This window comes from Schistocerca nitens, chromosome 6 (genome assembly GCF_023898315.1).
Source record: "Schistocerca nitens isolate TAMUIC-IGC-003100 chromosome 6, iqSchNite1.1, whole genome shotgun sequence".
In the NCBI taxonomy this organism is placed as follows: domain Eukaryota; kingdom Metazoa; phylum Arthropoda; class Insecta; order Orthoptera; family Acrididae; genus Schistocerca; species Schistocerca nitens.
In genome coordinates this window covers 452,324,257-452,340,076 of record NC_064619.1, presented here as the reverse complement: position 1 = coordinate 452,340,076, position 15,820 = coordinate 452,324,257, and the positions used below count along the sequence as shown (strand labels likewise).

General features: G+C 37.8%; 1 protein-coding gene across 3 annotated transcripts in view; it reads right to left on the bottom strand.

Annotated features, from left to right (window-relative positions):
* LOC126262425 (E3 ubiquitin-protein ligase Topors) overlaps positions 1–15,820 on the bottom strand; it is an 82,295-nt gene that overhangs the window by 16,783 nt on the left and 49,692 nt on the right. For all 3 annotated transcript variants that reach the window (XM_049959062.1, XM_049959061.1, XM_049959063.1), the window contains exon 5: positions 338–565. In XM_049959062.1, coding sequence (XP_049815019.1) covers positions 338–565 — 228 coding nt within the window. The remainder of the gene's footprint in view (positions 1–337; positions 566–15,820) is intronic.

The window sequence follows — 15,820 nt, the reverse complement described above, 5'->3', positions numbered from 1 at the left end:
ACAGAAGACGTAATATAACTGTTACTGGAAGAAATATTTTCTCTGGTTCAGTAGAGAGTTGAGATTTGGTAACATTTTACAGATTCCAGCACAAGAATATCTGCAGCAGTGAAGTTGTCCATATGAAGAAATAACTACACATTTATGTGTATATTTTTTCAGAAGGAAATAGTTCAGTTCAGAGTTTGAGAGTAACACTATTTCAGACATAGGGAACAATTCACAATCTAATTTATGAAAGTAATAATTACCCTTTTGATGTAAACAGACTACGGGACAAAAATGATGGCGATTTACTGCACAGTGTTTAAAAAGAAGGGATTGCATTATAAAATACCTGTAAAATTCTGGAGAAGATTCCCTGTATCTTCCTGTAATGTCATGTAATGGCATAACCCACAAATTTCTCTCGTATATTGAGCGTCTGAATTCTGCAGTAGCAATCTGTCTACGAGACCGAGTCCAGGGAGCACGCTGAGGTCGTCTCGCTGGTGGGAGTGGCTGCAGAACTACAGGATTCACTTCTTCTATACGAAATCTGCCATTATTTCCAGTCATTGTTGTCCTTCAGGAAAAAGAAAGAGAAAGGAAAAATATTCTTTATGAAACTATGTACTAATCTTATTGCTGGTATACTTTTGTGCATTTCGCAATATATGGACACTGGAAATAGAACTAGAAACATACAGTTTGTATAAAAGAGGACCAGTAGCAATAACTGAAGCATAACAGAGCTTATCTGATTAATAACACCAAAACAACATCAGTTTACTATCACCAGCAGTATTGTTACAGAATGCCACAGCTTGGGATTATCAAAAATCAACCAAACTGAAGCAAAAGAAAATTTCACAGTAAGCGTTAGTTAAATGCTGTATGATGCCACCTCCATGACAAGAGTCTTTTTTTCCCCCTCCAGTGTACATTGCTTTGATAACAGTTTCTTCTGGACAATTTTTATGCCTGAATTCTAGGTAGTTTTGTTACTTCCCAACTTGTTTCACAAAATAAAGTCATTGTATAGGTTACTTTGCTGTCATAAAAAATACAAAGTACGTTTCCATCCACATAACTATGAGATACTTCATCAATATCTGGTAATGCACCCATAATCACAAAAAAGCAAACTTTTTGACTATTCTGTCATACTCAGTTACAATATGGTTATTATTTTGAAATACCAACCTGAAATAATTATTGTCTGTTGAATCAGAGTGGATGATACCTACTTGCAGTGAAATCACTCCTACAACGAAAAATATGCTACATGCAACTTGTTTACTTCAGAGGTAATTTTTTTTAAAATTTTCTATTATTCACACAGTAGTATAAGTTTTACTGACGCTTAAAATATAAAACTTCCTGGCAGATTAAAACTGTGTGCTGGGCCGAGACTCAAACTCTGAACCTTTGCCTTTCGTGGGCAAGTGCTCTACCAGCTGAGCTACCCAAGCACGACTCATGCCTCATCCTCACAGCTTTACTTCTGCCAGTACGGGGCATGAGTCGTGCTTGGCGAGCTCAGTTGGTAGAGCACTTGCCTACGAAAGGCAAAGGTCCCGAGTTCGAGACTCGGCCTGGCACACAGTTTTAATCTGCCAGGAAGTTTCATATCAGAGCACACTCCACTGCAGAGTGAAAATCTCATTCTGCTTAAAATATAGTTTGTTTTGCTGAATATTTTTTATTTTGCAGGACTGTTTGATATTTGATGTTTAAAGCCTCAAAGAACCATGTGCTCTAAAAATTTCTATTCTTATGAAAATTTTTTTGCTTAAACATTGGCCTACACTGATTTAAAGTATTAAGTTCACAGATTATAAAAATGTGTATGACTTTATGTAACATGCAATAATTCAGAAGTTATTTTTTTAAGATTTCATTGTTTACACAAAAGAGAACAATAACAAATACTGCTTAAATTCCATTCCAAAAACGTGCAACCTGGTTAATTAATATTTTAAAAAACATGTGGATTATTTAAGGATACAACAAAATGTGTATTAATTACATTTATATCTACATCTATACTCTGCAAACCACTGTGAGATGCATGGAAGAGGGCATGTCCCATTTTACCAGTTATGATGGTTTCTTCACATTCCTTTCATGTATGGAGTGCGAGAAGAAAGTGTGTTTGAATGCCTCTGTGTGTGCAGTAATAATTCTAATCATATCCACATGATCCCTATGTGAGTGATAAGTAGGGGATTGTAGTAAATTCTAGAGTCATCAATTTGAAACTTTGTTAATAGACTTTCTCGGGATAGTTTACATCCATCATCCAATTCAGTTCCTTCAGTGTCTCTGTAACACTCTCCCATGGATCAAACAAACCTGTGACCATTTGAGCTGCCTTTCTCTCTATATGTTTAATGTCCCCAATTAGTCCAACTTGATATGGGTCCCACATACTGGAGCAATATTCAAGACCCAATCACATGAGTGTTTTTGTAGCAATTTCCTTTGTAGACAGACTGCACTTCCCCATGTTCTATCAATAAACCAAAGTCTATCACCTGATTTACCAATGACTGAGCCTATGTGATATTTTCATTTCATATCCCTACAAAGTATTAACAGCCAGGTATTTATGTGAGTTGGCTGATTCCAACAGTGACTCATTGATATTATAACCACAGGATACTATATTTTTTTCATTTTGTGAAGTACAAAATTTTACATTCCTAACATTTAAAGCAAGTTGCCTATCTTTGCACCACTTTGAAATCTTATAAAGATCTGACTGAATATTTATGCAGCTTCTTTCAGACAGCACTTCATTATTGATGACTGCATCATATGCAAAAAGTCTGTGGTTATTGTTGATATTGTCTGCAAGGTCACTAACATACAAAATGAACAGCAAGGGTTCCAATACACTTCACTGGGGCACACATGAAGTTACTTCAAAATCTGACGATAATGCTCCATCCAAGATAATACGCTGTGTCCTCAATCCAATCATAAATTTCACTTGGTGCTCCATATGATTGTAATTTTGACAATAAGTGTAGGTGTGGTACTGAGTTAAATGCTTTTCGAAAATCAAGAAATACTACCTCTACCTGGTTGCCTTGACCCAAAGCTTTCAGTATGCCATGTGAGAAAAGTGCGAGATGGGCACATGATCAACATTTTCAGAATCCAGGCTGGTTGGTATTGAGGAGATCATTCTGTTCAAGATACCTCATTATGTTTGAGTTCAGAATATGTTCTGAAGTTCTAGAACAGATCGACATCAAGGATACTGGATGGTAGTTTTGTGGATCAATTCTACTAGACCTGTGGTTTTTCCCAAGAAATGGGCACAGTTTTTTGTTTGAGAGATCAGTGATAGATTATAGTTAGAACAGGGGCTAAATCAGCTGCATATTCAATATAGAATCTGACAGGGATTCCATTGGGCCTTGGAGCTTTGTTCAATTTTAACGATTTCAGCTGTTTCTCAAAACCACCGACACTAATACTTATTCTGTTCATCTCTTCAGTGATATGAGGATTAAATTGGGGCAATTCTCCTGGATTTTCCTTGGTCAAGGAACATTTGAAAATGGATTTAAGTATTCCAGCTTTTGCTTTCCTACCCTCAATTTCAGTTCCAGTCTCATTTTCTAGGGACTGGGCACTAACTTTGGTGCCACTAACAGCCTTTACATACAATCAGAATTAATTTGGGTTTTGTGGAATATCTTTTGACAATATTCTGCTACAGTAGTCATTGAAGGCATCACACATTGCTCTCTTGAAAGCCAAACAGGTTTCATTCAGCATCTCTCTATCTATAGCCCTTTGTTTTGTTCTACACTTACTGTGCAGCAATCTCTGTTCCTTTAGAGGTTTCTTTACAGTTACTGTAAACCATGGAGGTTCCCTCTCATTATGAACTATTTCACTGGGTACTATCTATTCAGAGGATGACCAATTATTCTTTTAAATTTGAGTCATGGTCCTCTACATGTTTCTGCCCTGTGCTGAAAGTTTTAAGTTCCTCACTGAGATATGATGCTACTGAGTTTTCATCTAGTTTACTGAACATATACATCTTTCTGCTTGTTTTAGCTGTCAGGTCTTTTTCTTGCCATTAGATCCAATATATTTCCAACAATGTTGGGGTTCCTAATTGCGTGTTCTAGACAGTTTTCGGAGATGGCATTTAGTCATATTTCATGGGATGTCATCATGCCCACCACTAACCGAACTATTATTCTCCCAACTGATTGATTACAGTATGATTGGGGAACTTATCTATGTGTAATCAACCAAAATTACATCAGTGTGTACTGACCAAATTAATTATATGCACATTCAACATAATTTTCAATGTGGGCCTCCATATCCTTGTACTTTACCGTCACCCTGTATGGGTGAATACAATGTGTGTATATATAAATATCACAAACATACATCGCACATGCGCACCCCCCCCCCCCCCCCCTCACTAACACACACACATTTAGAGGACAACCGTGTAAATAGAAGGATATGGAGGACAATAAGCAAATCAAATGACATGCAGATATAAGGAATAAGGACTGGCCTACAAATAAGCATATAGTATTGTATGATGAACGTAATCTATATGATGGTTTCAGAGTAAGCACATGAAAATGCCCAATCGCTGATAGTGAGACAATAAATAACTGTCATCATAATATAGCAAAGGTGAAACATGGAAGTGTCTTTGTATGAAATGTGCACATTTGCTACGCTGCTCCTGTCCCCAGCAACTCTAAATGTGTTTACATGCGCCACCTGCCGACACCTGTGTGCTGCATGTTGGAACAGTGGTTTAAATACAAAGTTTGGTGCATGATTCAAAGATTGGCAACAAGAAAACAATGCAGAAACAGAGTTCTATGTGATAACTATTACAGTGTGTACAAGAAAGAAAAACTTAATAAAATATCATAATGCCCTCTAAGTAATGAATGTGCAGTTAAAATCATGTAAAATTCCTATGAAGTGAATACTACTAATAAAAAGGTTTCACTACACAACTGAATAAAACACGACCAGTTAGAGGTCTAGAGCTACGAACAAAAAGTGCATGTATGTAATGTAAAACTGTCACAAACTCAATTAGGAAACATTGTAAGATGACCCAAAAATATGTTGAAATGAAGAAAAAGCTTTATAATGTATTAATAAAATGAAGAATTTCATGCTCTACAAGTTCTCAAGGCCAGCAATATTTTTCCAATGTGGAAGGTTGAAAACAGAGCTTTGTTTCCTTTGCAAGGTGTGTGTGATGATGTGGATAGAACTGAATCACTTGAAAACAGCGATAGAAGAAAAAGGGAGAAAATGGCAGCAATGGGACAGCAAAGCAAAACGTTATATAGTGGGCACAATTGACAAAAGGCTAAAGCCACATGTTTTATGCTGTGAAACTTCCAAGGTTACGTACGACAAACTTGAAGAAATATATGAAAGAGATACGTCTCAACAAACTTAGCAGTCACTTCAAGAATTTTACTGTTCCAAATATGATAAAACTAGAGTCATGTTTAGTAATATAAGTACTCTACAGAATGTAGCATTTGGACTAAACTATCCCCATTCAATAAAAATGTCTGGTTCTATGTTCATGCCCATGACACTGTGTATTTTGCAAGAAAAATAATCATGGACAAAGGGATTGGTACTTGAAAACAAAAATAAAATTCAAGAACCAAAAACGAGACTTTTCAAGTTCTGTCGTCACTGGAAAATGAAAACCACACAAAGGAAGACTTATTTTAAGGACAAAAACAACACAAACATAACAGTTTTCAGCTAAGAAAAAGTATCAAAACAGATTCAGTCACTGATGAACACAAGGAAGAAGACATCCCTCATGGAAACAAAAAAGAAGACTGTAATAACTTCAAGTTGAACAAATATATTTCAAGGAAGATGCAATACATGAAAGTCACAGATCAAATAAACAGAGTAAGATGTGTGTACACTTTAACAGTCAAATCATAACTGAGTCCAAGTCTAGTGGCCGCTGGCTGGCTGGCCGCTTAGGTGGCGCTGCTGCTGCATGGCTGGCAGACAGCGCCGCATGTAGAGGATGCGCGTAACTGCGCGGCGGCACTTTGAAAGATTGGCGAGTCACAACAAAGACATATCTAAAGAGAAGAAGAAAGAAGTCAACACTAAAGATGAGAAGAGATAAGTTATGAATGAACAGAACAAGAAAGAAGGAAAAAATAAAAGGAAAGAAAGAAAGCAGTAAGTCTGATACTGTATTTATTGCATGTGAATGCAACAAAGAAAGAAGAAATGGTCAGGGTTTGTTGATAGTGTATGTGCAGGACATGTGTACTGAAATGGAAAAGTTAACAAACGTGGAAGACTATGACAGCATTGTAAAAGTTGCAAAACAATGTGGGTTAATGAAGACAGTAGCAGCAGGACACTTTGTGGATGGAAACTGTATTCTCACAGATATTCTGTTTATTCCAGAACAGAGTGTAAATCTGATGTCTGTGAAAGCTATTACTGAAAAAGACTGCGCAGTTGTGTTTAACGTATGTTTTGGCTGATTTTTAAAATAAAATGCTCAGTTTAGGACCATAAACAAGAAACTGATTAGATGTAGTGACAATTAAATCAGAAATACATCTGCTTCTGACAAGAAGAAGAAAAATATGAACAGTTTAAGAGGCTGTGTTATCCATGCACAGGTTGCACTTGAGCGACCACGAAAATGTGTAATGGAAAATGCGTAAACAGTTTACATTCAACACAAAAAAAGTGTTAAGTTTGTGTGAGAGTTCAGTTAGCACAAAATTCCTTTTCTACTGTGAAGGAAAGACCAACAATATCATTAAAATAATACAAACTGATGTGTGTGGAGAGGTAAAATGGTTCAAATGGCTCTGAGCACTATGCGACTTAACTTCTGAGGTCATTAGTCGCCTAGAACTTAGAACTAATTAAACCTAACTAACCTAAGGACATCACACACATCCATGCCTGAGGCAGGATTCGAACCTGCGACCGTAGCGGTCGCTCGGCTCCAGACTGTAGCACCTAGAACCCCACGGCCACTCCGGCCTGCTGTGGAGAGGTAAATTCCCCAACATTTAATGGATACAGATATTACATAACCATTAGATGATTTCACTCAGTTTCTTTTAGCCTGTTTTTTTATGATGTGCAGTCAAAGGTTGGAACACTCCTTTTGTGTTGGAAAAGTAAAAATTAGTTCAATCTGAAAGAGTCAAAAAGAAGATGTGATAAAGAGTAGTCATGAATTTAAGAATAGGTGTGAAAGCAAAGGAACTGTGATAGACTATAGTATTGCCTACAGCCCTCAGCTTAATAGGAAAGCAGAGGGGCTAAATCTGACAATAATGAACAACGCAGCAAGAGCTATGATAAGCCCAACTATCAATCAAAATCATGATACACTGGCAGAAAAAGTGATCTGGGAGAACATTAGATCTGTCAATACTTCAAACTTTTAGTCAAGAGTTTTTCTAAAAATCTAATACACCCGAAGAAACTAGATGAAAGAAATAATCCATAAATGTCTGTTGGCTGTTCTCCAAATATCTACAGACAGTTAATGCAGAAGGAAGAAATAGTGTTGCTGTTGTGTCAAGAGAAGTTGAATTTGAACAAAAATGACAAAAGACACTGTAAAGAAAAATCTTGTTATCAGCAAAGAAAATGATGCTACCAACTGAATAAATTAAATTCAACATTATGAAAATGAAGAAGACAATCAAAGTGGATGAGGAAGCAATGAAGAAAAAATAAAGTACAGTTTTAGGGATACAGCCAATGTGAAGAAATTTTTAAGCTATGGAGATTGTGAAACATTACTTTTACCTAGAGAATGTATCAATGATCGAGATAAACAAAACTGGTTGAAGGCAACTGAAGAAGAAAAAATATCATTTGAATGGAATGATACATGGAAGTTGGTGAAGCAAAAGGAATCTTTAAAGTACAACAAGATAGTCGATATAAGGACAGACTGGTTGTCAGAGGTTGTCAACTAGAAATGGATACAGATTTCAAGAACTTATTCAGACCAGTGGCAGATGTCCTTTCACTGGTGAACGGACTTAGGCAAGCCTCATTCAGATGGAATAAAATGCTGACAGATTTCTTAAAACCAGATGGGCTAATTCAGCTGATTTCACATCCATGCATACTTGAACATGAAACTCGAGAAATGTACATTGCTACACATATTGAGGAAGGAATCATTATTGGAAAAGAGTTGGAGAAAACTGAAAACATGCTGAAGAAATTTAAGAAGAACTTTGAAATGTCTAAGGCAGAAAATCCAGATATTTACACTCGACAGCTCAAAATGTGGGTCACCCCTGAATTCCAGTGTGTTGACTGTACGCAACCAACAGGGCATAGCTGTGTTGCAGGTTATCTAAACCCTCTGCAGTACAGTCGTTTGACTATACACAATGGGTAACACAAGAGACTACAAGAGAACACTGCTCTTTATGGCAGTCAGTCCAGATGTAAACCAATACCATCATACAACAAATATTAGAAAAAACATTATTGGGACAGTCCTTAACACTTGTAAATTAAACTTCATTACAATAGTCTTATCACATGACATTGCATGTCAAGTTGTTGTTCGTGATCCGAATTTGAATCCACTGTTAACCAGAGCTTGCATGCCTGATCAAGACTCGCCTCGACATAAATAGATGTAAAATATCAAAGTGTTCACCACTATGAGTTTACAAGGTCGACTGTCCGAAACTGGAAATAAATGACAATTTGTTCAGCACTGCATCGGCAACCCCATAAAGCTTATTTTGCCCCTGAGAAGTAACCACGAAATTATGTAATAATAAAGTGGAACGTACAAATGTGAAACGCCTGAAGTAAAGTTGTAGTGATGGACGGGGAGTAGACCCCAGTACCTATATGAATTGTTAACTAATCACAATCACAATCAGACATCAGATATTAAAGGTGTTCACCAACAGCATGAAATTGGAACCTGAAACAACAATAAAAATGTTTTTTGCCTGGCAGGGACTCGAAACTGGTAACTTTTGATACTGTCTTACAGCTATGAATAGACATGGAATATTTACTGTTTCTTCACCAGTAGTGAGATGCGCACATGTTCAGCTAGAGGCAATGCAACGAACAGTTCTGTGCTGCATGGGACTTCGCACATGTTCAGCTAGAAGTAATGTAACAAATAGTTCTGTGCTGCCTGTGACTCCAACCCAGTGCGCAGCAACAATGTTGACCCCATACAAACAGATATCAACTATCAAATTCCCTTTTCCTATTAGTTAGGATCACACATTTTGTAGAGATCTGGAGGAGTTTGGCATCATGAGGAAACAACGAAATGATGGGACAATATCATACTTAAGGGTTCAAATCCAGAGAAAAATTGGAATCAGAGCTCAAATCCCAGTCCAGTGCCAATATTTTCAAAATCTCAAGGTCACTTAAAGTAAGAAATGAAGACCTATGACCTTACATGACAATTGGTTCACAAACTAAAACAACATTAATAGTGTAAGAAAGCTTACTAGAGACAGAGTTGCTGCAAGGAGTGATGTCTGCCTCTGGTAGCCAAAGGTAATCCAACTCTGTTCCAGTCAGTAGCGAATGGACACATTTTATGTTGATTTGGAACCATGGCACAGTCCAGCATTCTTTACGTGGTATTACTGAAGATGTAGAGGTTATGTTTGTGGCTGTTAAAAACTGGTACCCGAATGGGAATCAAACCCACATCTTAGCCATTAGAAGCTAGCCTCAGTCCAACCAATCACTCGAATTTCACATGTGTTAGCATCATGTTTTTGTCACAATGGGGTATGCAGCACACAGTATGAGAAGTGTTGACCTCCACTTGAGTTGTTGTTGCAGATAATTTACTCGTAGTCCAGTAATCAATATCATGTAGTGTAAATGCAAAGCCATGATATCAAACCCATCCTTTCCTTTCTTTCTTAAGCAGTATTCTGTCTGCTACGAGCATCAGTCTGATGGAAATTCCGAGACATTTTCGTTCGTTTTCTAAACACCAGTAACAGAAAAATTTTATGGAAACATGTTTGGGAAAGGGCTTGGGGGTCATCTGTCATGGTAAGACCAATTTCAGCTCTGTCATCCAGTGGCTGCTTGATTCAGATCGGTGTCTGCCCATAGAGCCTATGATCTCCAGCGGACTTTTCTGTGCTTGAATAGCAAGTATAACATCATGTAACATTGTGCATGATATAATACTACGTTTCAACACACTCTGTGGCAATTTTGTATGGCATGTTGCTATAAGCATATTTAAATATGGTCTTATTTTGTTCAAGTCTGCAGTATAGCTCGTGCCATGACAACTTGAATATTTCTCATGTTTGTCGCTCTGAGGAGCATTGTTTATGCATTAGAAAATGGAGTAGTCTAATAACTGAGACATTGGGTTCTGTTCATGTTTAATAGAAGTGTGAAAACAGTGGAGGCAATTCCAAACACCTGTGCCTTGTAAGAAATGAGTGATATCGAGAAAGTAAAGTTGCATCATTTCAAACAAGATCGTTTTCAGATAAATTAATCACCACATTCAGGAAGACAAACAGGCATTGATGAGGGACGTTTCTGTGATTTACTACTATGGTCAATGACCATGTTTCCAATAACTGGCAAGCAAGTGTGAAACCCATTAACCTGAGATTAAAAGAAAGGAAGGAGGATTACGGTACAGTGTCTCATGAAGAACAAGATTAGACGTGAAGCAAAATCTCTAACTGGAAAGGTTGGAGAAGGAAGTAGTCTGTGCACTTTCAAAGCTACGTTTGCCGTAGCAGATTTAAGAAAGTCACTGTAAACCTAAATCAGTGCAGTCTGATGGCAAAGTACTATATGTAACTTCATAAGGAGAAAACAGTGAGTAAGCCATAACAAACATTAGCTCAAATGCCTGTGTACATCCACAAAATGTATTGTTATTGATATACAACTGGTGGCACAAAAAAGGTGTTTTGTGTTATGAACTGCTTCATAGGAACGTGTCCTTCACAGCTGACAATTGTTGCCACCGAATGCAACCTGGAAGACACCACCAAGGAGCTTGGCTGGCAAACATATCTACCTCACGTCTTTTAATCTGGTACTTGCATGTGTTTACTTTTCTCACCTCTTATCAATCAACCGCCAAGAAAGTTGGTTTTTGATTTCCTTTGTTTGTTTTGTTTTGGTGACTGCACTTTAAACATGGCTTAACTCAGAGTCAGTGAGTCGCTACACACTTGGGACAGAGAAACTACCTGTGCATCAGCAGATGGGTTTCGATAACGACGTGGAATATCTTGTTGACAGGCTCTCTGATTTTTGTGTCTATTTTGTTCATACCCTCATGGGAAAAACTATTAATATGCACTACTCTAATGCAACTGGTGTCTCATAATAATACAATACATCAAATGGCTATCTTAATTAAATGTGAAGTCTTTTGTCATACTCAAGTAGCTGTTTCACAGAGGAAGACTGCACTGTAGTTCCTTTTCTAGAGTGTCACACAGATGACAAAATGGTAGATATCGAAATAGATGACATGGGGATATAAAAACAATTAAAATTGCTCAAAAGAGGAAAGGCCGCTGGACCTGATGGGATACCAGTTTGATTTTACACAGAGTACGTGAAGGAACTTGACTCCCTTCTTGCACCTGTGTACCGTAGGTCTCTAGAAGAGCGTAGCGTTCCAAAAGATTGGAAAAGGGTACAGGTCATCCCCGTTTTCAAGAAGGGAAATCGAACGGATGTGCAGCACTATATACCCATATCTCTAATGTTGATCAGTTGTAGAATTTTGGAACACATATTATGTTAGAGTATAATGACTTTTCTGGAGACTAGAAATCTACTCTGTAGGAATCAGCATGGGTTTCAAAAAAGACAATTGTGTGAAACCCAGCTCACGCTATTCATCCATGAGACTCATAGGGACATAGACACGGGTTCCCAGGTAGATGCTGTGTTTCTTGACTTCCACATAGGCGTTTGATACAGTTCCCCACAGTCGTTTAATGAACAAAGTAAGAGCACATGGACTAACAGACCAGTTGTGTGATTGGATTGAAGAGTTTCTAGATAACAGAACGCAGCAGGTCATTCTCAATGGAGGGAAGTCTTCCGAAGTAAGAGTGATTTCAGGTGTGCTGCAGGGGAGTGTCGTAGGACCGTTGCTACTCACAATATATATAAATGACCTTGTGGATAACATCGGAAGTTCACTGAGGCTTTTCGTGGATGATGCTGTAGTATATCAAGAGGTTTTAACAATGGAAAATTGTACTGAAATGCACGAGGACCTGCAACGAACTGACACATGGTGCAGGGAATGGCAATTGAATCTCAATGTAGACAAGTGTAATGTGCTGCGAATACATAGAAAGATAGATCCTTTATCATTTAGCTACAATGTAGCGGGTCAGCAACTGGAAGCAGTTAATTCCATAAATAATCTGGGAGTAGGCATTAAGAGTGATTTAAAATGGAATGACAAGATAAAATTAATCATTGGTAAAGCAGATGCCAGACTGAGATTCATTGGAAGAATCCTATGGAAATGCAGTCCGAAAACAAAGGAAGTAGGTTACAGTACACTTGTTTGCCCACTGTTTGAATACTGCTCACCGGTGTGGGATCCGTACCAGATAGGGCTGATAGAAGAGATAGAGAAGATCCAACGGAGAGCAGCGCGCTTCGTTACAGGATCATTTAGTAATTGCAAAAGCGTTACGGAGATGACAGATAAACTCCAGTGGAAGACTCTGCAAGAGAGACACTCAGTAGCTCGGTATGGGCTTTTGTTGACGTTTAGAGTACATACCTTCACTGAGGAGTCAAGCAGTATATGGCTCCCTCCAACGTATATCTCGCGAAGAGACCATGAGTATAAGATCAGAGAGATTAGAGCCCACAGAGATGCAGACCGACAATATTTCTTTCCAGAAACAATACGAGAATGGAACAGAAGGGAGAACCGATAGAGGTACTCAAGGTACCCTCCGCTGCACACTGTCAGGTGGCATGTGGAGTATGGATGTAGATGTAGATATATAACAATGTGACTGTTAGAGAGTAGTTGTTGAATGAAACACCATTAACAGAGTATCCAATGATAAGCTATCATTTGCAGATTTTCAGTAACAGTTCTGCAGTATTTTATGTTCCTTACTTCTAGATTTACTGGTTACTGAATGTAGTGAGATATCTTATGACGACAAAATTTCTGAAGATGTCCTTCTGAGATCAATTTAGCTGTCTGTGGCTCTGTCACAATGCAGGTAAAATGTTACTCTCATGCCAGTTTCAAACTGAGAGTTACTCGTTACAGTGCATTGACATTTCAACGGCGCAAGTGACCAACTGCTGCATTCACTGCCTCCTCATTGCCCTTGTCATAGCTGATACAAATAATATGCAATGTAGACAACGAGATTAGTTGTAGTTGTTGCGCGAAAGTGATCTCCCTTTCTGTAAACATATGTTTGGTAAGTCGATGACACACTGAAGGAAAATCCATTGAAAATCTTTGATTAGTATACCACAAATGAATCGTGAGACTTGCAAGATAATTCTCTGTCATTCCAGCAAACTATCACAGTGTCACCACACATGTTCCACTATGTTGTCATGACCCAACCACAGTCGTAGCAGGACGATTATGTTTCTACTGGCAATGTCGTTTTTGTGTGTGCTAACAATTTAGGAGTGTACCTTGTACGTAAACAATGCTGCAGCTTAATTACTTTTCTTACAATGTCATGAGGAGTATTCTAGTATATATGGTGAGAGAGAAGAATGAAAAGTTGCACAGACCACAGCAATACATATGAGAGAAAATAAACATAATCTACTGAGTTATAGATCCATTTCATTGGCATTGACTTGTAGCAGGGTGTGAGAACAAAGAATTAATGTTATGAAATACCCCAGAATATATTACATATTGACATCGAACCAGTGTGGATTTCGAAGACATCACTCTTGTGAGTCACAGCTGGCACTTTATCTGCATGACATACAGCGTACAGGGACTCTCCAACTGATTCCATATTTATAGATTCCAAAAAGGGCTTTTGATATCAATCCTCATAAGCAGCTTACAACCACATGGCTTTCTTATCGACTATCGTCTCAGTTTTGCGATTTCCTGTCTGAAAGGTCACAGTTCGCAGTAATTGACAGGACGTCACCTAGTAAAAAGGAAGTGATGAGTGTGCTGCTGCAAGTAAAGTGATGTAGACCTTTTACTTTAATACATATAAAATATATAGAAGACAATCAGAACATTTCTCTTAAATTTGTGGCAGTTAATGCTGGCGTCTAGTAAACTACTCAGAAGAGCAAAGCAAATAGCAAAATGACGTTGAAAATAACTTCACAGTGCAAAATGTGAATTGATCATAAACAATAAAATGTGTGAGGTTCTCCAGATGATTACTAAGAAGGTTTCATCAAGCTTCGAGAAATCAATGAGTAAAACTAATTTGAGTGTCACAGATCTAACGAAAGTCCTAGGGCTTACAAATATAAACAACATAACTGGGAAACATCACATGTTGTGACGAAGGTGAATCAAATGTTGGGTTATTCACACAAGCCTTAAAAGACCAAAGAAGTCTACTAAGGAGACTGCCAGCACTACAGTTGTTCGACCTCTTTTGGAATATTGTTGACCACTGTGTGATCATTACCTGACGGAATTGTTAGGAAGTGTTTTCTGAACATGTTTGTTTGGAGTGAAGTCTTATATGGAAGTGAAACACGAATGACTAACAGTACCTAGAAGAAGAAATTAGAAGCTTTTGAAATATGGCAATATAGAAGACTACTGAAGATTAGGTGGGTAGAACGGATACCCAATGTAGATGTACTGGATCTAATTAAGGAGGAAAAAAGTTTACAGCACTACTTGACTAAAATAAGGGTAGTTTGATACACACATTCTGAAGCACCAAGAAATAGTTCAATTGATAAAGGGTTGCAGTGTGTGTGTGTGTGTGTGTGTGTGTGTGTGTGTGTGTGTGAGAGAGAGAGAGAGAGAGAGAGAGAGAGAGAGAGAGAGAGAGAGAGAGCGCTGCATCAAACCAGTCTCTAGGCAGATGACTACAATATCATCAATTCCATGCACATACAGTACAAATAAATTCTGACAGCATTACTTATCGACAGTGATAGTTATTTTTACACACGGCAACTCCAGACTGCAGAAATGTGTTACTGAAATCTTAACTGATGGGATGGGAAATAAATGAAAAAGGAAAGTTTGAGGTATGGCATTGTTGCTCTAACTAGAAAACAAATTACTAGTGACACAAGGAGTTCATGACTACTGGTTGGCTGTGCCTAGAAATAGAGGACTGAAAATTAGAATGTAAGTGATCAATGAAGTTGCACACATTACATTATTTCATAGGAAAGGAGAGGGGGAAATTGAGCAGAACATGCACAATAGATCATGCATTGCATCAATGTCATCTATAACTAATACCCCTTAAGCCAACTAATGTGTACTCAAATTGTATGTATGTGTCATTTATACAATAACAATAATAAGTCAATGAGTGTGAGTCAAACAGAAATAGTAAAATAAAAAATATAATTAAGAGACATATCCACCCACAAGTTAGAAATGGTATCAAAATTATCCTCTAGCTGGCAGTAGTGTGTATATTCATAATTCACAACACTATTCGAAAGCTGTAATTTATTACTGAGCAACAGTAGTGGCCATTTTATTACTTAGTACCAAGAAACAGAAGCATAAAACAGACAAATGCTGTGATTTGGGTAGCAGATATCTTTTCTGTAG